The following is a 27,457-nucleotide window of genomic DNA, read 5'->3' on the forward strand; positions in this document are numbered from 1 at the left end:
AAGGCATGCAACCACTCCCACTCACTCCACTCCCATCCACCACCCCTTGTTTCCCTCTCATCTTAGTTCCTCATGGATGATGGGTCAACCCTGTATCCCACCCACTGCCCTGGGTCAGAAGCAATGTAGCAAGGCCACTTCACTTAATCTGGAAAAAACAAAACAAAACAAAACTTGGTCCCCTCATGCAGAAAAAGAGAAGATGGGGAGAAATCCCTTCAGGCTGTGTCAAAATATCCTTCACATATAAGCACCCCCTACCCTTCCCCCATCTCTTGCCCTTCACTTCCTTGCATAACAGTATCATTATATACAGTCACTCTACTCATCCCTATCTCTTGCCTTCTCCCTTCCTTACTTAATAAACGTTCCCCTCTTTCTCAATGCCCCCCTTCACCCCATCCATCCTTCTCATTCTTGGTTGTCCCCTCAAATTCAGTCCCTCCATCTTTGCCTTCCATACCTCTTTTACTAATCTTTCTTTCTGTAAAGGAAGTTGTCAAGTCAAAAGGCATGGACCCACTCCCATTTATTTATGTAGGAGAGGGGGGTATCGTCATTTAAATGAAGTAGATTTGCTGTGGATGTGCTGTGTCTTGCTGCATTGCTTCTGACCCAGGGCAATGGGTGAGATGCAGGGATCCAGGAGCTGAGAAAAAGAAAGAAAGGAAGGGAAGGTTGGTGAATGCGAGTGGAGTGGAATTATGCCTTTTGACTTTGGGTGGGAGTGTTTTTATGCCTTTCCCTTTTTGGCTACCTCCCTTGGAAGGGGGAAAAGGCCTTGGTATATGTATGTATGTATGTACTTTGGGTACCTCCCTTGAAAGGGGAAAAAGGCCCTTGGTATATGTGTGTATATGTATGTATATATATGTATATGTATGTATATATATTTTACATGAAAGTACTCACTATTCTTATTTATATTTTTATCCAGTGCTTCTTTTGCAGGGGATATTAGTATACAGTTCTAAAAGAATGTTTCATTACTCAAGGTTCATAGTGGTGTCACTAAAGTCATTAACACATTAATTGCAACTTGTAGTACACTACATAGTGTTCTTGGAGTATGGCTCCAAACAGAACCGTGGAAAAGTTGGCCATTAGATAAAGTAACTGAGAAGTATCATTTGTGTGTGGTGTGGATGTTTGCTTTGACTTGGTCATCCCTCTTTGTATAAAGGATTGTCTATTTAATATTTTTACCTAAGGCCTTTTCCCCTCAGTAAGGGGGTGGCCAAATTAAGCACCCACCCATAACATACATGTGTTGCTGACTCACAACACGGTTTTAGGCCACTACACTCCACAAACACTCTTCTGACAAAACTCACACAAAGAATTTTAGATGGCATCAATTCAGATAGGCCCCACCACAGAACACTTCTTATAACATTGGACATTAGTAAAGCTTTTGATGCTATCCCCCGCCACAACCTAACAAATAAAATTTATAACACAGACATGCACAATAACACCAAAAGATGGCTGGCCAATTATCTGGCAGGCAGGAATGCTCATGTGTCATATAATGGCCAATCATCGCACATCAGAAACATTAAGAACGGAGTACCACAGGGCTCGGTTCTATCCCCCACATTATTTAATCTATACATGCATGACTTACCCACGCCAGACACCTCAGAAATACAAATCTCTTCCTACGCAGACGACATAACAATCACATGCACACATCGTAACACAGACAAAACTGCAGAAATAATCCAGCCTTACCTTGACACACTCAACACATGGTTCATCACAAACAGACTCAAAATAGCTCCAACCAAATCTACAGCAACACTTCTCACCAACTGGACAAAAGAACACAAATACATACCTCATCTCTACATCAACAACACTCTAATACCACACACAAACACACCGAAAATTCTTGGTGTAACATACGATACATCCATGTCTTTCAAACAACACACAAATATAAAAAATAAATGCACACCTAGACTTAACGCACTTAAGTCAATCACTGGAACAACATTTGGACAAAACAAAGAAACTAATATAACAATATACAAACAATGCATACGCTCAGTGATGAATTATGCAAGTCCTGCATGGGCTCCTAATCTCAGTGAGACACACCACAACACCCTTCAAATCATACAAAACAAAGCCCTAAAAACAATTACAGGCTGCACAAATACATCACCTACAGACCATTTACACCATGAAACAAAAGTCCTCAAAGTCAAGGACCACCTCGACATGAGAGGCACACAAACACTTGCTGCAGCCACCACAAACACATCACACCCGCTACACTACATAGCAGAACACCCACACACACCAAGAAACATTAAAACTACACCCAAAGACCTTTATTACACACAGATACTCTCTTCTCTTCCTCCACAACCACCAAATACCAGCCTCCGGAAACATATTCATAATCATATCACTCACCGCTCCATTAACACACTGAAAGACAACACACTGCTGCATGCCAGACCCCCTGATATCCACCCTTCTGAATCCTCTCTCCCACGTAAGGACAGAGTCCACTTGGCCAGACTGCGATGCGGTCACCACCCAGCACTTCTAAGCTACCAGAAGAGGCTGGACGACCGTGTTGTGAACAGCTGCCCAGGATGTAACACTTCACCCCATACCATACAACACATAATGGAAGACTGCATTATACACAATCATGCACGCAAACAACACAACATACACTCTATAAAGGATTTGTGGGAAAACCCAGTTTCGGCTGTGGCCTTCCTTGGGGAGACGGGACTGCTCGGACAGACAGTCTAGGGAACGACAACAACAACAACAACATACATGTGGAAGCCTGTTTAACCACTTCAGTGCGATGATGCCTATGTAGGCGTCATAAGGCGTGAGAGGATACACAAGGATGCCAGCATCAGTGTCTTGATTATATATATATATTTTTTTTGTAGTTGTATGTGAGGTAAAGGTGGGACTTGAAACGGGGAAAAAGCCTTGGTATATGTATGTATGTATGTGTCATGTTGCCTTGGTTGTTCAGTTTATACATGGATGGGGTGGTGTGAGAGGTAAATGGGAGGAGGGTAATGGGCCAGGGATTGGAGATGGTTAGAGAAAGTGGAGAATAATGGGAAATAAGCCAGTTGTTGTTTGCTGACAACACCACTTGTGGGAGGATCAGAGGAGGCATTAAGGAAATTGGTGATGGAGTTTGGGAAGGTGTGCAAAAGAAGGAAGTTGAAGATAAATGTGGGTAAAAGTAAGGTGATGAGATGTACAAGGGGAGAGGATGGCAGGAAATTGGAAGTATTAAGGGAGAGAGATTGGAAGAAGTGGATGGATTTAGATACTTGGGTGCAAATGTGGTGGGAAAAGGAGGAGTGGGGTTGGAAGTAGAATATAGATTGAGAGAATCAAGTAAACACTTTGGGCGATTAAAAAGTGTAATGAGAAATAGACATTTGGGAATGGATGCTAATAAGTGATTGTATGAAGAAGTGATTGTGCCAACTGCACTGTATGGGGCAGAAACATGGAACATAAGAGAGGAAAAGTTTAAATGTATTTGAGATGAAATGCCTGAGAAGTATTGTAAGGGTTACTAGGCTAGATAAAGTGAGAAACGAGGAGGTGAGGAGGAGAGGAGGAGAGGGGGGTTGTAAAGGGACCTGGGAGATAGGGTTGATGAAAGAGTATTGGGATGGTTTGGACATATGAAAAAAATGAGTGAAGTAAGGTTAGTAAAAGAGGTAGGATTAATCAAGGATGAATGGATGGATGAGGTAAAAGGGGCATTGGGAAATAGGGGAATATCTGTTAAGGAAGGGAGAAGACAGAAAAGAAGGGTTGAGTGGAGAATGGTTGTGAATGGATGATGCTGTTATGCATGAAAGGGAGTGGGTGGGGGGTGAGGGACTATGTGTGAATGATTGTTTAATGTGCAGCCCAAAGGGATTTCTCCCCGTCTTCTTTTTTCTGCATGAGGAGACAGAGAGGTGGGGTTGCTGATTAAATAGCAGCCTTGCTGTGAATGTGCTCTGTCTTGCTACATTGCTTCAGACCTAGGGCAGTGGGTGAGATGCAGGGATGACCCATCATCCAGGAGGAGCCAAGAAAAGAAAGAGGGAGGTATGGTGAATGGGAGTGGAGTATGTTGGGATGAAATTGGTGGGAGTGGATTTATGCCTTTGACTTTATCTATCTCTTGTAAGGGGAAAAAAAATATTGGTAGATGTATGTATATGTAACTTTCTTCAAAGTGCTTATTTTTTTTATTTCAGGGGTGTTAACTGAATCAACTTTATGGAACTATATCATCCAGTTGACAGGAGCTCTTCGTATGATCCACACCCAGGGTCTTGCATGCAGGACCCTAGACCCAACCAAAATCTTGGTTACAGATAACAAATCAAGGTTACGAATCAACTGCTGTGGGATTTTAGATGTACTCAACTTTGACCCTAATGCAAGCAACCCCCTGGCAGCCATGCCCACTTACCAAGTAGGTTCTCCTTCAATATATCACTCCTTTTTATTACAGATGACATAGAAAATGTAATCTTACACCCTTGTGCCATCTTAGGAAACACCTCCACAGAACTTTTCATTGTGGACAGAAGTTTCACTCTTTTTCTTTTTCCCGTAATTGGGTTATAAATGCAACTTTTTTCTAGCTCTTATCAGATGATTTCAATCATGATATATCTTTGTTTTTTAGAAAGTTGAAATTATAGCAACAAAGTGATATAGACATTATTTTATTATTATATTCATGACAGGCAGGGACAGGGGTGATAGGAAAATGGTTGTGTATACATGATGTTTTGATGTAGGCCAAAGGGATTTCTCCCCGTCTTCTCTATTTCATGCATGAGGGGACAGAGAAGGGGGGGTTGCTATGTAAGTGAAGTGTCCCTGCTGTGGGTGTGCTGTATCTTACTGCATTGCTTCTGACCCAGACAGGAGACAGGGATGAATCTTCATCCGTGAGGAGCTAAGATGAGAGGGAAATGAGTGGTGGATGGAAGTGGAATAGGTGGGAGTGGGTTGCATGACTTTGACTTGGCTACCTACCATATAAGGGGGAATAAGCCATTGGTATATAGATAGATAGGTATTCATGAATATATATCATATCTCATTTTGTGATTCATGATATATATGAGAAAGCTTTAGCAAAGGGTAAGGATGTTTTTTGGGCCTTTATGGATTTAGAAAAGGCTTATAACAGGGCAGACAGGAAGGCACTGTGGGAGGTTTTGCAGATATATGGGATAGGAGGAAAGCTATAAGAGCACTTAAGAGTTTTTATAAGAGTAGTAGAGCCTGTGTTAGAATTAGAAATGGAGAGAGTGAGTGGTTTGAAGTAAAGGTGGGACTTTGCCAGGGATGTGTCATGTTGCCATGGCTGTTCAATATGTACATGGATGGAGTGGTGTGGGAGGTAAAAGCAAAGGTAATAGGTCGGGGATTGGAGATGGTTAAAGAAAATGGAGAAAAATGGGAGATAAGCCAGTTGTTGTTTGCTGAAGACACTGCTTATAGCAGGATCAGAGGAGTGGTTAAGAAAGGGACAGAGTTTGAGAAGGTATGTGAAAGAAGGAAGCTGAAGATATATGTGGGTAAAAGTAAGGTGATGAGATGTACAAAGGGAGAGGATGGCAGCAAATTGAAAGTATTAAGGGAAGTGGATAGATTTAGATACTTGGGTGCAAATGTGGCAGGAAAGGGAGGAGTGGAGGTGGAGGTAGAATGTAGATTGAGAGAAGCAAGTAAATACCTTGGGGGATTGAAAAGTGTAATGAGAAATAGACATTTGAGAATGGATGATAAGAGGAGAGTGTATGAAGGAGTGATTGTGCTGACAGCACGAGGAGCTAAGGTGAAGGGTAAAAGGGGTGAAAGTGGCAGTAGTCTGGAAGTGAGCATTAAGGGAGAACGACTGGAGGAAGTGGATAGTTTTAGATACTTGGGTGCAAATGTGGCAGGAAAAGGTGGAGTGAAGGTGGAGGTAGAATGTAGATTGAGAGAAGCGAGTAAATGCCTTGGTGGATTAAAGAGTGTAATGAGGAATAGACATTTGGGAATGGATGTTAAGAGGAGACTGTATGAAGGAGTGATTGTGCCAACAGTACTGTATGGGGCAGAAACATGGAACATAAGAGAGGAAGAGAGAAGGAGCTTGAATGTGTTTGAGATGAAGTGTCTGAGAAGTATGATGGTGGTTACTAGACTGGATAGAGTGAGAAATGAGGAGGTGAGGAGGAGAACAGAGGTGGAAAGGGGGTTGGGAGATAGGGTTGATGAAAGAGTATTAGGATGGTTTGGACACATGGAAAGAATGAGTGAAGAAAGACTAGTAAAAGAGATATGGAAGGCAGATGTGGAGGGAGTGAAGTTGAAGGGACGTCCTAGGATGAGGTGGATGGATGGGGTGAAGGGGGCTTTGGGGAAGAGGGGAATGTCTGTTGAGGAAGGATGGGAGAGGACAGAAGACAGGGGTGAATGGAGAATGGTTGTATATGGATGATGTTGTGATGCATGAGGTGGAATGGGCGGGGGGATGGGGGGTGAGGTAGTATGTGTGAGCAAATTTTTGATGCAGCCCAAAGGGATTTCTCCCCGTCTTCTCCTTTATGCATGGGGGGACGGAGAGGTGGCCTTGCTGTGGATGTGCTGTGTCTTGCGATACTGCTTCTGACCCAGGGCAGTGGACAAGGTGCAGGGATGACCCGTCATCCAGGAGGTGCTAAGATGAGAGGGAGGGTGGAGGGGTGTGGAGTGTATTCAGGGATGGAATGGGTGGGAATGATTTTATGCCTTTTCCTTTTTGGCTACCTCCCTTGTAAGGAGGAAAAAGCCTTGGTATATGTATGTATGAGAAGTATGTTAGGGGTTACTAGGCTGGATAGAGTGAGAAATGAGGAGGAGAATGGGAGTGGAAAAGGAGGTGGGAGAGGATGAGATGCATGGATAGGGTAAAAGGGGCATTGAGAAAAAGGGTTTTATCTGTTGAGGAAAGAAAGGAGAAGACAGAAGATAGGGGTGAGTGGAGAATGGTTGTATATGGATGATGCATGGAAGGGAGTGGGTGGAGGATGGGGGGTTAGTGAGTGGGTATGTGTGAATGATATTTTGAAACAACCTGAAAGGATTTCTCCCAGTATTCTCTTTTTCTGGATGAGGGAATGGAGAGGGGGGGTTGCTGATCAAATGAAGTAGCCTTGCCTTGGATGTGCTGTGTCTTGCTGGATTGCGTGACCCAGGGTAGTGGGCAAGATGCAGGGATGACCCATCATCCAGGAGGAGCTAAGAAAAGAGGGAGGGAGGAGTGGTGAATGGGAATGGGGTGGGTGGGGGTGGAATTATGCCTTTTGACTTTGGCTACCTCTCTCGTAAGGGGGAGAAAACCTTTGATATATATATATAATATATATATATATATGTATGTATGATATATTCATTTTTACTAATCAATTGGCTTGGACTTGCAGCAAGAGGATTTGGTCAATTTGGGAAAGCTGATGGTTGCATTGGCATGTAACTCCGTCCTCGCCTTGCAACGCGACAATATCCAGGCCGCTCTGGAACTCATCAACCGGTCCTATTCAAGGGATCTCTCCATGCTGGTGGTGTGTCTTCTCACATCACAGCGCATCAAGAATGTTAATGACATCATGCCAATGATTGGTGCTCGGTAAGCTTTAGTGCTGATGGTTTTCTTATTGTGTATGCTCCTGTAGTAGGGGGTTGAAAATGCTGCCTGTATGTTCCCGTGTACGTTGGAAAAGGGGACTAAAAAGGGCTAAGTTAAAGGACTGGAGGTTCCTTTTTTTATGTATTTTTCTCCCATGAAAATCAAGGGGTACTTTGGCATGGCTATCCCACTCACGAATTGGTAAAGGCTATTGTTATATTACATACTTTGTCAGGGTGGATAAAAAAAAAGTGATGGAGGGGTTATGACATAATCAGAAGGTTCCTGCATAGGGTCCTGCACTTCTTCTTTAATCACAAAATTATTGTGATCACCTTTGTGAGGAACCATAGGGGAGAACCTACGGCTGAGGATGTGGCCTCCTCTGGTGGAGTGTTGCATGTAGTAGGTACTGGACTACCTCTTGTTTGCATGTAGGGTGATAAATTATGCTCATGCTTAGATCATAATTAACACAAAGCCTAGTCATCTAGAACCACCCTAGAATGCCATCTGACTTAGTGCTCATTGATGTTAGACCACTTTTTTAGTTATTTATTTAAGATATGTTGCATTACTTACGACCTGGGCAGCACGTGGGAGACAGAAATGACCCTTCATCCATGAGGAGCTAAGGTGAAGGGAAACAAATATGTGATGGGTTGGGGGTGGCTGCATGCCTTGGTTACCTACATCCCTTATAATGGGAAAGAAGCCTGTGGTATTTAGGTAGATGTATTGTTTATTAGGAGGAACAGAGGGTGTACTTGGGAAAGAACGGTGTGAGTTTAGGAAAGTCAAAGAATGTGTCTTGCACTGATTCAAGGACCAGTAATAGGGGGACCTGTACATAGTGGTCCTTCATATCCCATCACCCACACCTTAATTTGGAGGTGCACCCCTGAGGGCCTGGTACTCAGTCTCTGGACTGAGCCCAAGATATCTCAGTTTTATCCATCTTGACCACTTTTTTCCTTAAGGAGAGCTGACATCTGGTGACTGCTCTCTTCCTTTTTCTCCTACCAGCCAGCAACAGACCTACACTAACACATCATAGACAGCAGTCCCATGTTTCTTCCGGGAGAGATTAATGGGAGGGCCTGAGGGTCATTGACTACTGTGGGTCTATGAGTTTTCAGTCCACAAAACATGAGGGATCATTATTACTCTTATGCCCCACGTACACATAACACACAAAATTTCTTCCCTGAGAATTCCATGGGAGAGCCTTGGGGCTGTTACCAGCAACCTCAGCCCTGGGAGTTTCTGGTAAGAGACTCTCAGGGCAACAGGTATGGTAACATAAATTCTATGTTCATAAATTAAAGGTTTCCTGTATTTTGTAGATATTATTCTGACTATTGGTGTTAGATTTGATTCAACTTAGATGTCGCCGGAGTACAGGAGTTAATGCTGCTTCCCATTTTTTTGTTTTTGTAGATTTTACACAGCACTGGAGACAGCCACTCAGCGGGGGGATGTGTATGAGGCAGAGATGGCAAAGGAGATCCATAATGGGCGATTATTCAGGATTCTCACAAAGCTGAACACCATTGTTGATCGCCCAGAGTGAGATTTTCTATTATTTTTGGTATCAGGTTGCAATGTAGACAAAGAACTTTTTGAAGATAAAAATAAGTGCATTCCAGAACCCATTTGAGGTTATTTTATAGAAGAACCATACTGGTATAATTGATCCAGTCAAAAGTAATGTTAAAATCTAATGATGTACAGTGGAAACTTGGTCTTGAAACTGGCATTTGCTAAATGGGAAATTCTCTTAATGATGCAGGTTGAACATGGACACAGCATGGAGTGAGACGGGTGACCGATACATGCTGAAACTGTTTAAAGATTATGTCTTCCACCAGGTAAGCCCAAGAGAGATGCAAAACAGTATATTTGTAATTATTGATTTGACTACCTCCCTTATAATGGGGAGAAAGTCTTTGATATTTACATATACCAAAGGCAGTGCCAAAGAGGGTAGAGGGGAGTGGAGTATGTAGGGGATGGAATGGGTGGGAGTGGTTTCTATGCATTTGTTTTTTGGCTACCTCCCATGTAAGGAGGAAAGAGCCTTTGGTATATGTATGTACCAAAGGCTTTATCCCCCTTACAAGGGAGGTAGCCAAAAAACAAAAGTATAAAATCCATTCCCACCCATTCCATCCCCACATACTCCACTCTTATTCACCCCCCTCCCTCCCTTCTATCTTGGCTTGATAGATTTAGATGATTATGTATATATTTTTTTGTGGAGTTCTTTGACTTTTTTTTTTACTTTTTTAGTGTAGTTGTATACAATAGGAGAAAGTTGAAGGTAAATGTGGGTAAAAGGAAGGTGATGAGATGTGAAAGGGGAAAGTGGATTGGAAGCAAGGCTTAAAGGGGAGAAGTTGGAGGAAGTGGATAGTTTTAAATGTTTGGGGTTGCATGTGGCAGGAAATGGAGGAGTAGGGGTGGAGGTAGAATGTAGATTGAGTGAAGCAAGTAAATGTCTTGGGCATTTGAAAAGTTATGAGAACAAGGCTTTTGGGAATGGATGCAAAGAGAAGATCATATGAAGGTGTGATTGTATTGGAATGGTTTGGACACATGGAAAGAATGAGTGAAGAAAGACTAGTAAAAGAGGTGTGGAATGTAGAGGTGGAAGGAGTGAACATGAGAGGTCAACCAAGGATGAGATGGATGGGGTAAAAGGGGCATTGGGAAAGAGGGGAATGTCTGTTGAGGAAGGACGGGAGAGGACAGAAGATAGGGGTGAATGGAGAATGGTTGTGTATGAATGATGCTGTGATGCATGAGGTGGAGTGGGTGGGGGATGGGGGTGAGGGAGTATGTGTGAGAAATAAATTTATGCAGCCTGAAGGGATTTCTCCCTGTCTTCTCCTTTTCTGCATGAGGGGATGGGGAGGGGGTCACCAATTTAATGAAACAGCCTTGCTGTGTCTTGTGACACTGCTTCTGATCCAGGGCAGTGGACAGGATGCAGGGATGACCCGTCATCCAGGAGGTGCCAAGATAAGAGGGAGGGAAGAGGGTGGAGGGGAATGGAGTAGTTAGGGATGGAATGGGTGGGAGTGGTTTTTATGTCTTTTCTTTGGCTACCTCCCTTGTAAGGGGGAAAAAGCCTTCAGTATATGTATGTATGAATGTGATTGTACCTACAACACTGTATATTTGGAATTTAAGAGAGGCAAAAAAGAGAAGTTTAAATGTGTTTGAAATTAAATATCTGAGAAGTATGGTAGGGGTTACAAGATTGAATAAAATAAGAGTAGAACAGGGGTGGAGAGGCAGCTGATAAAAGATTATTGGGATGGTTTGGGCACATGTAAAGAATGAGCAGAGAAAGATTAGCAAAATAGGTGTAGAAAGCAAAGGTGGATGGAGTGAACATGAGGGGACAACTGAGGATGAGATGGATGGATGGGGTGAAAGGTGATCTGAGTGAGAGGGGAATGTATTGAACAGGGAAGCGCAGGAGATAGGGGTGAATGAAGAATGGTTGTGTATGAATGATATTTTGATTCAGCCTGAAGGGATTTCTCCATCATCTTTATTTTCCGCATAAGGGGATGAGAAGGGAGGTTTGTCTTGTATGTGAAGCAGCCATGTTGTGAATGTACTGTGTCATGCTTCATTGCTTCTGACCCAGGCAGTGGGTAGGAGACCGGGTAAATTCTTATCCATGAGTAGCTAAGATGAGAGTGAAACAAAGGTGGTGGATGGGAGTGGAATGGGTGGGAGTGGGTGCATGCCTTGACTGGCTACCTCCCTTATAAGGTGGAAGAAGCCCTTGGTATATACATATATATAATTTTTGGATCACATGAAGAATTGTCACCCCAGTCTTTGACAGGGTGACAATTCTTCATCTGGGCTATCCTAGGTTTATGATTCTTTGGTTGTATAAGTTGATAACAATAAGCATAACCCTCATTCAACCTAACCCAACCCTAACCTAACATAATATTTATTCCACTGTTGATATTTGGCATACTGGGGTGACAATTCTTTAGGTGGGATCTTGTGGGGTGATGATTCTTCATGAGGGTGTTCTAGAGTGACAATTCTTCATGTGACCCTAATTTATATATATATATATTTTTTTTTGGGGGGGGGGGTGATGAAGGATGTTGATTTTATATTTTTAGCATGTACTTCAAAGGCCTAACAATGGGTTCCTGCATGAGGTGTCCCTGCAAAATAGAGAAGATGATGCACCTGCCACCCATCTTCAAAACCTGCCAACATTCTCACCTTCATCTAGAGGTGCATCTCCATGGGGGCCAAACCATAATCTGTACAAACTTCAACTGTATTTTCTCTGCCTTTTCAAGAGAGCTAATACTTAGCATGTGCTTCCTTCCACCTACTAATACTACTATCACTGCTACTACCAATACTACTACTAGTACTGCTACCACTTCTGCTTTTACTACTTATATTTGGAGACAGTGACATGGAAACTCATGCACTAATATGACACAAACACTAGTCTAAAATTCCTTCCCAGAGAGATCTATGGGAGGTACCAAGGACTATTGCTAGTTGCTGTGGAGGTGCATGTTTCTAGTCACTTAGAATTAACCACTTCAGGACAGTGACAACTACGTAGGGATCATGAGGCGCAAGTGGGTACATGAGAATGCCAGTGTCAGCGTCTTGATTACATATATTTTTTGTAGATGTACACGAGTTAACCCCAGATTCTGTGAACTGGTTTGATCATGTTTTCTGTTTATTATTATTACATACATATACCAAGGCTTTTTCCCCCTTACAAGGGAGGTAGCCAAAAAGGCAAAGGCATAAAATCATTCCCACCCATTCCATCCCTGAATACACTCCACACCCCTCCACCCTCCCTCTTATCTTAGCACCTCCTGGATGACGGGTCATCCTTGCACCTTGTCCACTGCCCTGGGTCAGAAGCAGTGTCGCAAGACACAGCACATCCACAGCAAGGCCGCTTCATTAAATCGGAGACCCACCCTCTCCGTCCCCCCATGCATAAAAGGAGAAGATGGGGAGAAATCCCTTCGGGCTGCATCAAATTTTGCTCACACATACTACCTCACCCCCCTGCCCATTCCACCTCATGCATCACAACATCATCCATATACAACCATTCTCCATTCATCCCTGTCTTCTGTCCTCTCCTGTCCATCCTCAACAGACATTCCCCTCTTCCCCAAAGCCCCCTTCACCCCATCCATCCACCTCATCCTAGGGCATCCCCTCATGTTCACTCCCTCCACATCTGCCTTCCATACCTCTTTTACTAGTCTTTCTTCACTCATTCTTTCCATGTGTCCAAACCATCCTAATACTCTTTCATCAACCCTATCTCCCAACCCCCTTTCCACCCCTGTTCTCCTCCTCACCTCCTCATTTCTCACTCTATCTAGCCTAGTAACCCCCATCATACTTCTCAGACACCTCATCTCAAACATATTCAAACTCCTCTCTTATGTTCCATGTTTCTGCCCCATACAGTGCTGTTGGCACAATCACTCCTTCATACAGTCTCCTCTTAACATCCATTCCCAAATATCTATTCCTCATTACACTCTTTAATCCACCAAGGCATTTAATCGCTTCTCTCAATCTACATTCTACCTCCACCTCCACTCCACCTTTTCCTGCCACATTTGCACCCAAGTATCCAAAACTATCCACTTCCTCCAGTCGCTCTCCCTTAATACTCACTTCCAGTCTACTGCCACTTTCACCCCTTGTACATCTCATCACCTTACTTTTACCCACATTTATCTTTAGCTTTCTTCTATCACATACTCTCCCAAACTCTGTCACCAACTTCCTCAATCCCTCCTCTGATCCTGCCACAAGCGCAGTGTTGTCAGCAAACAACAGCTGGCTCACCTCCCACTTTTCTCCATTTTCTTTAACCATCTCCAATCCCTGACCCACTACCCTTGCATTTACCTCTCCCACTACCCCATCCATGTATAAGTTGAACAGCCAGGGTGACATAATGCATCCTTGACGAAGTCCCACCTTTACCTCGAACCACTCACTCTCTCCATTTCTAATCCTGACACAAGCTCTACTACTCTCATAAAAACTCTTGACAGCTCCTAGAAGCTTTCCTCCTATCCCATATATCTGCATAACCTCCCACAGTGCCTTTCTGTCCACCCTATTGTTAGCCTTTTCCAGATCCATAAAAGCCCAAAAAACATCCTTCCCCTTTCCTATAGCTTTCTCCCATATTTGTCTTACCACAAAGATCTGATCTACACAACCTCTACCCGTCCTAAATCCACACTGTTCCTCACCAATTACTCCCTCTGTTCCTCTCCTAATCTTCTCAATCAAGATCCTCCCATAAGCCTTCCCCACTACACTTAACAAGCTAATCCCTCTGAAACTACTACATTCACACTTGTCCCCTTTTCCCTTGTAAAATGGAACTATACAGGCACTCCTCCAGTCCTCCAGCACTCTACCCTCTCTCCAGCAAACATTAAATAACCTCACCACCCAGTCCACCATCACTGTACCTCCTTTTTTTAGACATTCTGCATGGCATCCATCCAGACCAGGTGCCTTACCTGCTCTCATCATCTTAACAAATGCCTTCACTTCATCCTTCCTTATTTCTCCTCCATTTTCCTCACTCATCACTCTCATTTTCTTAGCATTTCCCACTGCAACTATCTTTCCCTCCCTATCCTCCTTCACATTTAGCAACTCCCTAAAATATTCTGCCCATCTTCCCCTTACTGCCTTCTCTTCCATTATCATCTCTCCATCTGCATCTTTTACCTTTTCTTCTCTACTTGATTCGCCTCCTCTTCCTCTCTTAATTTCTTTCCAAAACATCTTTTTATTACTTTCAAAATTTTCTGTCATACTCTCACCCCACTTCACATCTGCTCTCCTCTTTGCCTCCTTTACCTTTTGCTTTACTTCTCTTTTCTTTTCTTTGTACCTCTCATATGACTCCCTCGTCCTATTTTGTAACCAATCTGTGAAAGCTCGCTTCTTCTCTTCTACAACCTTCTTTGTTTCCTCATCCCACCATTCACTACCCTTCCTTCTATTTCCTCCTGTCCTTCTTGTTCCACACACCATCCTTGCACACTTTGTGACTCCCTCCTTGAACCATCCCCATTCCTCCTCCACACCTAGCTCTACTCTATCCTTCACTCCCTCCCACTCCTCCTTCAGCTTCTTCTTGTACTCCTCCTTTTCCTTTTCATTTAAAGAGTTCACTCTAAGCACCTCCCTACCTTTTGTCCCTTTCCTCTTCCTCCATCTATCCTCCACTCTCAACTTACCTTCCACCAAAAAATGATCTGATATTCCCCCACCCTCTCCCCTTAGCACATGTACATCCTTAACTTTTCCTATCATAGTCCTATTTACCATTACATAATCCATCAATGCTCTATCTACCACCCTTCCCTCCACCACCCTCTCCCATGTGTACTTATGCTTGACTTTCTTCCGAAACACTGTATTTGCTATCATCAACTCTCTTTCTAGACACATTTCCACCATCAACTCTCCACTACGATTCTTTCCTGGAGCTCCACATTTCCCAACCACTCCATCAATTGGACCATTTCCTACCCTAGCATTAAGGTCTCCCAGTACTATTACATTGACATTTCTCCCTAAATCCTCTATGCATTCATTTAAATCTATCCAAAAGGCCTCCCTTCTACACTCTTCTCACTGCCAGGCCCATATGCATTTACAAAGACCCACATCTCCTTTCCCAGTTTTACCTTCATCCACATTATCCTTGAGGAAACCTCCTTCCACTTCACTACATATTTACCTACCTCCTCACTTACTAGAATAGCCACCCCTTCCCTCTCTCGCCCTCTCTTCACTCCTGATAACCTCCCACTTACACTCCCAAACTTACACTCACCCTTCCCTTTCAACTTAGTTTCACTCAAAGCCAACACATCCATCTTTCTTCTCACAAACATACTACCTATCTCTTCCCTTTTACTCTCATCTGTACCACATCCATGCACATTAAAAGACCCAAACCTTAGGGTGCTGGTCGGAAAACTCCCAGACCCTCTTATGCCTTTACTTTTTTGTTTAGGAATGTCCCCTGTGGGGCTACAAGGAGAAGGATGCCTAGTCCCACTCCCCGTCCCTTTCTTCTCGCCTCTTATGATCCAAGTTGAAATACTTGGTGACAGTATTCTTTTCTATTATTATTACTCGGAGTAAAAGAAATGGAGAGAGTGAGTGGTTCGAGGTAAAGGTGGGACTTCGTCAAGGATGCGTTATGTCGCCCTGGCTGTTCAACTTATACATGGATGGGGTAGTGCGAGAGGTAAATGCAAGGGTAGTGGGTCAGGGATTGGAGATGGTTAAAGAAAATGGAGAAAAGTGGGAGGTGAGCCAGCTGTTGTTTGCGGACGACACTGCACTTGTGGCAGGATCGGAGGAAGGATTGAGGAAGTTGGTGACAGAGTTTGGGAGAGTATGTGATAGAAGAAAGCTAAAGATAAATGTGGGTAAAAGTAAGGTGATGAGATGTACAAGGGGTGAAAGTGGCAGTAGACTGGAAGTGAGCATTAAGGGAGAGCGACTGGAGGAAGTGGATAGTTTTGGATACTTGGGTGCAAATGTGGCAGGAAAAGGTAGAATGAAGGTGGAGGTAGAATGTAGATTGAGAGAAGCGAGTAAATGCCTTGGTGGTTTAAAAAGTGTTATGAGGAATAGACATTTGGGAATGGATGCTAAGAGGAGACTATATGAAGGAGCGATTGTGCCAACAGCACTGTATGGGGCAGAAACATGGAACATAAGAGAGGAAGAGAGAAGGAGTTTGAATGTGTTTGAGATGAGGTGTCTGAGAAGTATGATGGGGGTTACTAGGCTGGATAGAGTGAGAAATGAGGAGGTGAGGAGGAAAACAGGGGTGGAAAGGGGGTTGGGAGATAGGGTTGATGAAAGAGTATTAGGATGGTATGGACACGTGGAAAGAATGAGTGAAGAAAGACTAGTAAAAGAGGTATGGAAGGCAGATGTGGAGGGAGTGAACATGAGGGGACATCCTAGGATGAGGTGAATGGATGGGGTGAAGGGGGCTTTGGGGAAGAGGGGAATGTCTGTTGAGGAAGGACGGGAGAGGACAGAAGACGGGTGAATGGAGAATGGTTGTATATGGATGATGTTGTGATGCATGAGGAGGAATGGGCGGGGGGATGGGGGGTTAGGTAGTATGTGTGAGCAAAAGTTGACGCTGCCTGAAGGGATTTCTTCCCGTCTTCTCCTTTTATGCATGGGGCGACGGAGAGAGTGGGTCTCCGATTTAATGAAGCGGCCTTGCTGTGGATGTGCTGTCTCTTGCAACACTGCTTCTGACCCAGGGCAGTGGACAAGGTGCAGGGATGACCCGTCATTCGGGAGGTGCTAAGATAAGAGGGAGGGTGGAGGGTTGTGGAGTGTATTCAGGGATGGAATGGGTGGGAATGATTTTATGCCTTTTCCTTTTTGGCTACCTCCCTTGTAAGGGGGGAAAAACCTTGGTATGTATGTAAAAGAGAACAAGTAATACAGCAGTGACTATATTTTACAATGCAAGTTTTGTGATGCAAATTACATATGGCAGCCAATGCTGTGTGAGAGAAATTGAATCGTACTGAAGTGGTTAAGACAAGAATTCTTATTAATATATCTGAGACCAAAACCTTGGGGTTGCACCTGCAGATGGATGCCACAGGTTTTGAAGGCAGGCAGGCCGGAAGTGATTCTTTCATCCTTCCCATAGGGCCACCACTTGTAGTTTACAAATTTAACCAAATCTTGTGTAGGATATATCCTTAACATTATCCATCCACCTCATTCTTTGCATGAGAAAAATACAGACAATGGGATTCCTGGTCCTCTATCTCCATTACATTCAGTCACCTGTGATTTGATTTGGAATGTGATGACATTCCTACCACCACCACCCATAAAGGGATAAAACAGCAGAAACAGATAACTGGCTGAATACCAGTCATACATACATATACCAAGGGCTTTTTCCCCCTTTCAAGGGAAGTAGCCAAAGTCAAAAGACATAATTCCACCCCTACCTATTTCATCACCTCCCCTCCCTCCCTCCCTTGTTTCTTGGCTCCTCATGGATGCTGGGTCATCCCTGACCTGGGTCAGAAGCAATGCAGCAAGACACAGTACATCCATAGCAGGCTGCTTCATTTAATCAGTGACTCCCCCTCTCCATCCCCTTATGCAAAAAAAAAGAGAAGACAGAAATCCATTCGGGTTTCATCAAAATATCATTCATACATAACCACTCCCTAACCCCCATCCCCCACCCATTCCTCCCTTCTATGCATCACAGCATCATCCATATACAACCATTCTCCACTCACCCCTTTCTGTCTTCTCCCTTCCTTTCTGAACAGACATGCCCCTCTTTTGCAATGCCTCTCTTATACATATATAAGAGGGGTGTATCACCAGCACAACTCATGCAACAGATATAATTGCCACAGTGGACACAGGCCATGTTATCATACTTCGCTCTACACTCACACATTCTAGACAACTCCACAAAATCTACATTAAATGACCTGTGGGTTAACCCAATAATTGTTGCTGGATTCTTTGGTGCCACATGTCTCCAGCAAGAGAAATCCAGAGCAGTGTATGGATTGATTGATTTATGATGCTTTATCTGTTCTCCATTACAGATGACTGAGGATGGGCGCCCATGGTTAGACCTTGGTCATGTCATCACAGTCATCAATAAATTAGATGCTGGATCTCCAGACAAGGTGAGTAATGCACCTCAAAATGTGATTTTATATATATACATATATATATATATATATATATACATATATACATATATATATATATATATATATATATATATATATATATATACAGACGCTCCTCTGCTTACGTTCATTCGTTTTACGTTTTTTTTTATTTTACGTTTGAACTGACTGTAAAAAAAATTGTAAAAAAAAAATTTGAGTGAATTTTTTAGTTTAGCGCGCTCTCCGTAGTTCAAACGATACTTACGCATGATGCTGCGTCCATTGTTTACATGGCACAAACGACAGACTGAACGTGCCTTGCCTCCTCCTCCTCCTCCTCCCCCTCCTCCTCCACCATCTCAATTTATGTTGCTTGAATTTAATTTATTTGAAATTAATGTTATTATTTTACAATGTTATGTGTATAATTAATGATTTAGGGGTGTTTTATAAGATACGGTAATAGAATTTACGGATGTATAGTACAGTAACAACTTACGTTCATTTTCAACTTACGTTCGGCCGTTCGGAATGTAACTAAAACGTAAGTTGAGGAGCGTCTGTATATATATATATATATATAATCTTCTGTGGTTATTTTGCGTTTTTGTATCATGGTGATGTGATTGCTTGCATATATATATATATATATATATATATATATATATATATATATATATATATATATATATATATATATATATATATATATATATATAAAATTCTGTGATGTTACAGGAGGTGGGGGGTGGGGGGAGTAGGAAGTGATTATGTGTGGATGATATTTTAACACAGCCCAAAATTATTTTACCTTGTCTTCTTTATTTTCCACATGAGGGGATGGAGAGGGGGGTCACTGACTAAGTGAAGTGGACTTGTTGTGGATGTACTATGTCTTGCGACATTGCTTCTGACACAGGGCAGGTGGGAGACAGTGATGACCCTTCATCCACGAGGATCTAAGATGAGAGGGAGGCAGGGGTGGCGAATGGGAGGGAATGCATACTTTTTGATTTGGCTGTCTCCCTTATTAGGAGGTAAAAGCCCTTGGTAAATAGTCTGTCACTCCTTCATATAGTATAAAAGATAATTGACATTTCCTAAAAGTGTGCAGCCCAGACTTTAATGATTTGGCCTCTAATACAAGAGGAAAGCTAATTAATAAGGCCTATTGCAAGTGCACATGCTCTCACACACATCCATGCATGCACATGCACAAAAAACAGTTGGAGGATATTATATGCTTGGTTTGACTGGTGCTGTGTTTGGTTGTTTTCTTCTTTGACCATTTCCTTATAGAATATAATGCACAGTAATAGCACTTTAATTATGAATATCATAGGGAGAGTTTCTAATGTGTTTGTGTATGTTTGGACAGTAATTGTTAGCAATAACTTCAATAATACTAAATACTATGAAGATTCGTTCCAACTTAGAACACAAATCAGCATGTTGAAAAAAATTCTAGTCTTTTAATACTACAAAGGTCCAATGTTTCTTCTGTGAAGAATCTTTTAGATGGTCTGATGACCCATTGCCAGTAACAATTGTTTTTTATCAACTGGAAAGCTGCAGCTTAGCAGACAGTAATTGTCCTTGGCCCTTCCTTAGATTTCTCTTGGAAGAATCATTAAGTTGTTTATATTGTACTAGTATGGGTCTCTCTCTCCCTCTCTCTTTATATATATGTATATCATGGCTAGTTGTTGTTGTTGTCGTTCCCTAGACTGTCTGTCCGAGCAGTCCCGTCTCCCCAAGGAAGGCCACAGCCGAAACTGGGTTTTCCCACAAATCCTTTATAGAGTGTATGTTGTGTTGTTTGCGTGCATGATTGTGTATAATGCAGTCTTCCATTATGTGTTGTATGGTATGGGGTGAAGTGTTACATCCTGGGCAGCTGTTCACAACACGGTCGTCCAGCCTCTTCTGGTAGCTTAGAAGTGCTGGGTGGTGACCGCATCGCAGTCTGGCCAAGTGGACTCTGTCCTTTCGTGGGAGAGAGGATTCAGAAGGGTGGATATCAGGGGGTCTGGCATGCAGCAGTGTGTTGTCTTTCAGTGTGTTAATGGAGCGGTGAGTGATATGATTATGAATATGTTTCCGGAGGCTGGTATTTGGTGGTTGTGGAGGAAGAGAAGAGAGTATCTGTGCGTAATAAAGGTCTTTGGGTGTAGTTTTAATGTTTCTTGGTGTGTGTGGGTGTTCTGCTATGTAGTGTAGCGGGTGTGATGTGTTTGTGGTGGCTGCAGCAAGTGATTGTGTGCCTCTCATGTCGAGGTGGTCCTTGACTTTGAGGACTTTTGTTTCATGGTGTAAATGGTCTGTAGGTGTTGTATTTGTGCAGCCTGTAATTGTTTTTAGGGCTTTGTTTTGTATGATTTGAAGGGTGTTGTGGTGTGTCTCACTGAGATTAGGAGCCCATGCAGGACTCGCATAATTCATCACTGAGCGTATGCATTGTTTGTATATTGTTATATTAGTTTCTTTGTTTTGTCCAAATGTTGTTCCAGTGATTGACTTAAGTGCGTTAAGTCTAGGTGTGCATTTGTTTTTTATGTTTGTGAGGTGTTGTTTGAAAGACATGGATGTATCGTATGTTACACCAAGAATTTTCGGTGTGTTTGTGGCTAGTAGAAGGAAGAGGGGTAACATTTGCCACTTTTCAGCTCATGTGAAAAAAATTGAGGAAAAAAAGTTTAAATCTATAGAAAAATTATCGTAGGCCCAGACTAGAGATTGTGGTCCTTGTAGGTGGCATTTTCAGATAGATATGAGGATGTTGATGTGAATTGAAGAAAAGTGGTATGGACCACCACATGCAAGTTTTCATTATAAGTCCCAGTGATTATAATTTCAACTCTTCCGTCTGTCTGCCTCATGTTGGTATGACGAGAGTCTATTTTGTGTGTGTGTGTGTGGGGGGGGGGGCAACATGGCATGGTAATTTCTTTCCTTGTGGGTCCCAACTAGCACTGGTGTAAATGAAACCTTAATACTATTTATTGATTATAGTAAACAATTGATGGAAACAATATAAAAATTAAAATAATGTAACAAAGTTATGAGTAGTAACTTGCATACATTTTTACGAGGGTAATTCCAAAAGTTATGCCTCCTATTTATCTTATAATTATTATTATTACATACATATACCCAAAGCTTTTTCCCCTGTACAAGGGAGGTAGTCTAGCCAAAAAAAAAACCAAAGGCATAAAATCCACCCCTACCCATTCCATCCCCACATACTCCACTCCCATCCACCTCCTCCCTCCCTCTTATCTTGGGTCCTCCTGGATGATGGGTCATCCCTGCATCTTGCCTATTGCTGTGGGTCAGAAGCAGTGTCCCAAGACACAGCACATCCACAGCAAGGCCACTTCATTAAATCAGCGATCCCACCCCCCCTCTCCGTCCCCTCATGCAGAAATGGAGAAAATTGGGAGAGATCCCTTCGGGCTACATCAATTTATTTTTCATACATACTTCCTCTTCCCCCATCCCCCACCCACTTCCTTTCATGCATCACAACATCATCCATATACAACCATTCTCCATTCATCCTTATCTTCTGTCTTCTCCCATCCTTCCTCAACAGACATTGTATGTATTATTATTATTATTATGAATCTGGGAAAGGCAGGAAGGCACTGTGGGAGGTACTGCAGATATATGGGATAGGAGGAAAGCTGTTAAGAGCAGTCAAGAGTTTTTATGAGAGTAGTAGAGCTTGTGTTAGGATTAGAAATGGAGAGAGTGAATGGTTTGAGGTAAAGGTGGGACTTCGTCAGGGATGTGTTATGTTGCCCTGGCTGTTCAATCTTTATATGGATGGGGTGGTGCGAGAGGTGAATGCAAGGGTAGTGGGTCAGGGGTTGGAGATGATTAAAGAAAATGGAGAAAAGTGGGAGGTGAGCCAGTTGTTTGCTGACGACACTGCGGTTGTAGCAGGATCAGAGGAGGGATTGAGGAAGTTAGTGACAGAGTTTGAGAAGGTGTGTGAAAGAAGGAAGCTGAAGATAAATGTGGGTAAAAGTAAGGTGATGAGATGTACAAGGGGAGAGAGTGACAGCAGGCTGGAGGTGAGCATTAAGGGTGAAAGACTGAGGAAGTGGATAGTTTTAGATACTTGGGTGCGAATGTGACAGGAAAGGGAGGAGTGGGGGTGGAGGTAGAATGTAGATTGAGAGAAGGGAGTAAATGCCTTGGTGGATTGAAAAGTGTAATGAGATATAGACATCTGGGAATGGATGCTAAGAGGAGGTTACATGAAGGAGTGATTGTGCCAACAGCATTGTATGGGGCAGAAACATGGAACATGAGAGAGGAAGAGAGAAGGAGTTTGAATGTGTTTGAGATGAAATGTCTGAGAAGTATGATAGGGGTTACTAGGCTAGATAGAGTGAGAAATGAGGAGGTGAGAAGGAGAACAGGTGTGAAAAGGGAGCTGGGAGATAGGGTTGATGAATGGGTATTAGGATGGTTTGGACACATGGAAAGAATGAGTGAAGAAAGATTTGTAAAAGAAGTGTGGAAGGAGTGAATATGAGGGGGTGTCCTAGGATGCGTTGGATGGATGCGGTGAAAGGGGCATTACAAAAGAGAGGAATGTCTGTGGAGGAAGGACAGATGAGGACAGAAGATAGGGGTGAATGGAGAGGGGGTGTGTATAGATCATGCTCTGATGCATGAGGGGGAGTGGGTGGGGGTGGGGGGGGTGAGGTATGTATGAGAAAAGAAAATTGATGCAGCCCGAAGGGATTTCTCCCCCTCTTCTCCTTTTCTGCATGAGGGGACAGAGAGGGGGGGGGGGTCACTGAATTTATGAAACGGCCTTGCTGTGGATGTGCTGTCTCTTGTGACACTGCTTCTGACCCAGGGCAGTGGACAGGATGCAGGGATGACCCGTCATCCAGGAGGTGCCAAGATAAGAGGGAGAGAGGAGGGTGGAGGGGAGTGGAATGGGTGGGAGTGGTTTCTATGCCTTTTTCTTTTTGGCTACCCCCCATGTAGGGGGAAAAAGCCTTTGGTATATGTATGTATGTATTATTCATAACTCAAGAAGTTGAAGAACTACAAAGACAGGAGTGGCACCATTAAATGAGCCTACATTTTTGCTCCAGAATTTATTTCTCTACATAATCAACCCCCTTTTCAATGCACTTTTGTCAGTGATGAGCAAGGCCCTGTGCATGGCTATTCGGAATGCGGTTTGTCACTCACATCTCTGTCGCCACTCTGGAATCGACAAACCCATCTCCTAACTGTGCTGACATCAACTGTCTTGGCTCCATAAATTTTCACCAAGAACCAGTGAATGTCGATTGGTTCCACTTCTGCGTGGAGGAATTCAGCGACGCATCTCTGCTTCTGATGCATATCCTTTACTAGGGTTTCTTTACAAGACTGTCACCCCATCAGTATCAGTAACAGAGAATGAAAATTTCAGGTTATGAGCATGAAGGTTTCATTATCATAAGGGCCATAGGAAATTCCCTCAGATCCTTTGGAGCAGAATGAAAGAATAGGAGGCATTGCTTTTTGAACTACTCTTGTTCATATACCAAAAAGCCTTAACCTCATCAATACAAGTCAAATTCTTGCAGGCAGCATCAGCTGTCTGATGTACAATGATTTGATGATGCATCACAATACTCACATTATAAAATATAAAGTTACAGCTGTATTTCTTGGTCTGTTTCACTCTGAATATTAATAACCACAGAAAATATGATCAAACCAGTTCATAGAATATGGGGTCACTCAGCTCTAACTACAAAATAAATATAATCAAGATGCCAACACCAGCATCTTCGTAAACCCACTCACTTCTCATGACGTCTATGTAGGCATCATCATATGGAAGGTGTTAGCCACCCATGACGTGCACCCACCCTTCACCTTTTAAAAGAGGGTAGTCTAAGTCAAAACATACACCCACCCTACACCTAACCAAAATCAGTTCATTGTCCCTCCCATCGTATCACCTCATGGATGAAGGGTTATCCCAGTTCTTCATTACACTGCTTGGGCCAAAGGTCATGTACCAAGAAACAGTGCTTCCACAGTAGGGCTTGACAGCCAGAGATGGTCTACCCCCACCACTTCATTATATGATGAAGTTTTCCACTTCATCCACCCATGAAATTTATAGAGGAGACTGAATCAATAAGTAAATAAATGGAATAAGTTTATATATATGAAAATTAGAAAAAATTATGATAATTCAGAATAAGGTAGAAAAATAATAAAATGAATAGATAAGATAAAAGGGAAACAAATGGGTATGTGATGGGAGCATGCCATGGTTAGCTTCCACCTTTTTAAGGGGAGAGGACTTTTAGTATAAAAATAGATGTATGCAGTCAGATCAATCACAGGCAATATTTTTCAGATACAAGGTTGGATTGTCACTGGTTTCTACTTGGGAAGGCAGCAGACAGTGTTGAAATTAAGTCTGCTGTTGTCATTACTCAACTGCCATACTTATAGTTGTTTATTTTCAGATCTGTCTCATGTCCCATGATCAGCAAAACATCTTGGTGACATCATATGCAGAACTTAAACGCTGCTTTGAGAGGTCCTTTACGGAACTATTACAAGCAGCCTCCTCACATAAAGGGGTCATGTCCTCTTAGCACTTGAGCATGGCAGGTATGTATAACCTTTGATATTTTATGTTAGTATGAAGAAATGAATGAGGCTGTAAAGTTTCATGGTTTGGATGTCAAACAAGCGAAAATATATGTGGCTGAGTTGGGGAAGAGTATGCAGATGAAGAAGATCTGTTTGAGAAGGGTGCACCAAAAATGAACTGGCAGTAATGGTAGAGAAGGGATATGGTTTTGTTTTTTGGAATGAAAGAGGTGAGTGAAATGGGATTGAAAAGGGTGAGGATTTCTGTTCCCATGCTGAGATGCACACAATTGGGTTGTAGTTGTTAACAGGCATGGCATTTAGTCAACCTATTATGTATGAAGTGGCCTTGTTATGGATGTGCCATGTCTTGCTGTCTTGCTTCTTACAGAGGGTAATGGGCAAGATGCAGGGATGACCTCTCATCCAGGAGGAGCTAAGAAAAGAGGGAGGGAGAGATGGTGAATGGGATTGGAGTGGGTGGGGATGAAATGGGTGGGAGTAGAATTATGCCATTTGACTTTGACTACCTTCCTTGTAAGGGGAAAAAGCCCTATGTATGTATTAGGTATAGGCTTGCTGTGGATATACTGTCTTGCTGCATTGCTTCTGACCCAGGGCAGTGGGCAGGAGACAAGGATGATGCTTCAAGATGAGAGGGAGGAAAGGGAGGTGGATGGGAGTGAAATGGGTGGGAGTGAATGTGTACCTTTTGACTTAACCTCCTCCCTTATAGTGGGGAACAAGCCCTTGGTATGGATTAGGTAAGGAATATAGTTGACCCTGTGCAATCAGGATTGGTTTGTAGTTTCATTACAGTAGACCATGAAATATGGCAGGATCTTGTGCACCTAAAGTAATCCAAACACACAAGGGAAAGATAAGAGCTTCAGTTGCGGCAAAACCCCTCCTGCTGTAAGTTCCGTGTTTCTTAGTATTATTGGCACTGCCTTGGAACTTTCACGTGTTAGGTATGAAGCTTTATCCTGATGATAATGGCCCAGTAGACCCAAAGTTTTTTTGAAGTTGGCTGTTTTGGCAAACTGCCCTAGATGTAACCATCACACAAAAGACACTGAACACCTCATCTTACAATGCCCAACCTAGCCATACCCAGATAACAACACAATAATTTTTTCCTTGTTTGTCTTATGGGTCAGTTAGGTGGCTGTTGATGGTTAGCTGGGAGCTTTGGGGGATTGATTGTGATCACAAATACTTAAAGCTTTTCTTTTTCTCCAGTCTCAGTCTTTAAGTTCACCTCCGACCCACCTCTACCATCACCCTCCTAGTTTGTCACCAACTGTTTCAGTCTGTCCTCAATCATCGCCTCAAGGACAGTGTCATCCCTTCATACCTATCTTTTACCCTCTGTTGTTCAACAGACATTTCTTTTGCATCTAATGCCTCCTTCATGCCATCCATCTTCCTCATTCTGGGTCATCCTGATAAGTTTCCTACATTCACATGTTATCCATAATGTATTTTTTATTTATTTTATTTCTTATCATAATGATTTTTATTAATTTTAAATATATGTTTATACCCTAGGTCCAAGCCATCTCAAAAGCATTTTCCAACCCTACACCTACCACATTTCTCAAAGACATACATATGTACATACCAAGGGCTTTTTCCCCCTTACAAGGGAGGTAGCCAAAATCAAAATGCATAATTCCACTCCCACCCATTCCTCTTCCCTCCCTCTCATCTTGGGTCATCCCTGCATCTGTCCATTGCCCTGAGTTAAAAGCAATGCAGTAAGACACAGCACATCCACACTAAAGCAGCTTCATTTCATTGGTGACCCCCCCCTCTCTCTCTCTCTCTCCATCCATCCCTTCATGCAGTAACATTGAAGGGAGGGAGAAATCCCTTTGGAATTCATCAACTGCATTAACACACAACCACTCCTGAACTCCCCCCCTATCCCCCACCCACTCCCTTCCATGTATCACAGTATCATTCATGCACAACCATTCACCACTCACCCCTACTGCCTTTTCCCTTCCTTCCTCAACACCCCTTTTACCCCATCCATCCATCTAATCCTCAGTTGTCCTCGTGTTCACTCCATCCATCTCTGTCCTCCACACTTCTTTTATTAATCTTTCTTCACTCATTCTTTCCATGTGTCCAAACCATCCCAATACTCTTTCATCAACCCTATCTCCCATCTCCTTTTCCACCCCCACTCTCCTCCTCACCTCCTCATTTCTCACTCTATCCAACCTTGTAACCCCTACTATACTGTTCAGACATTTCATCTCAAACACATTTAAACTCATCTTTTCTTATGTTCCATGTCTCTGCCCCATACAGTGCTGTCAGTACAATCACCCCTTCATACAATCTCCTTTTAGCATCCTTTCCC

The 27,457-nt window shown here is 42.9% G+C and overlaps 1 protein-coding gene across 5 annotated transcripts in view; it reads left to right on the forward strand.

Annotated features, from left to right (window-relative positions):
- PAN3 (Poly(A) specific ribonuclease subunit PAN3) overlaps window positions 1-27,457 on the forward strand; it is a 55,562-nt gene that overhangs the window by 19,291 nt on the left and 8,814 nt on the right. For all 5 annotated transcript variants that reach the window (XM_076200448.1, XM_076200449.1, XM_076200452.1 and 2 more), the window contains 6 exons: window positions 4,254-4,474; window positions 7,467-7,669; window positions 9,110-9,238; window positions 9,462-9,540; window positions 18,379-18,462; window positions 24,954-25,101. In XM_076200448.1, coding sequence (XP_076056563.1) covers window positions 4,254-4,474; window positions 7,467-7,669; window positions 9,110-9,238; window positions 9,462-9,540; window positions 18,379-18,462; window positions 24,954-25,085 — 848 coding nt within the window. In that variant the 3' untranslated portion in view covers window positions 25,086-25,101. The remainder of the gene's footprint in view (window positions 1-4,253; window positions 4,475-7,466; window positions 7,670-9,109; window positions 9,239-9,461; window positions 9,541-18,378; window positions 18,463-24,953; window positions 25,102-27,457) is intronic.

Source organism: Oratosquilla oratoria, chromosome 17, assembly GCF_046742065.1.
Source record: "Oratosquilla oratoria isolate Oo_2021 chromosome 17, ASM4674206v1, whole genome shotgun sequence".
Taxonomy (NCBI): domain Eukaryota; kingdom Metazoa; phylum Arthropoda; class Malacostraca; order Stomatopoda; family Squillidae; genus Oratosquilla; species Oratosquilla oratoria.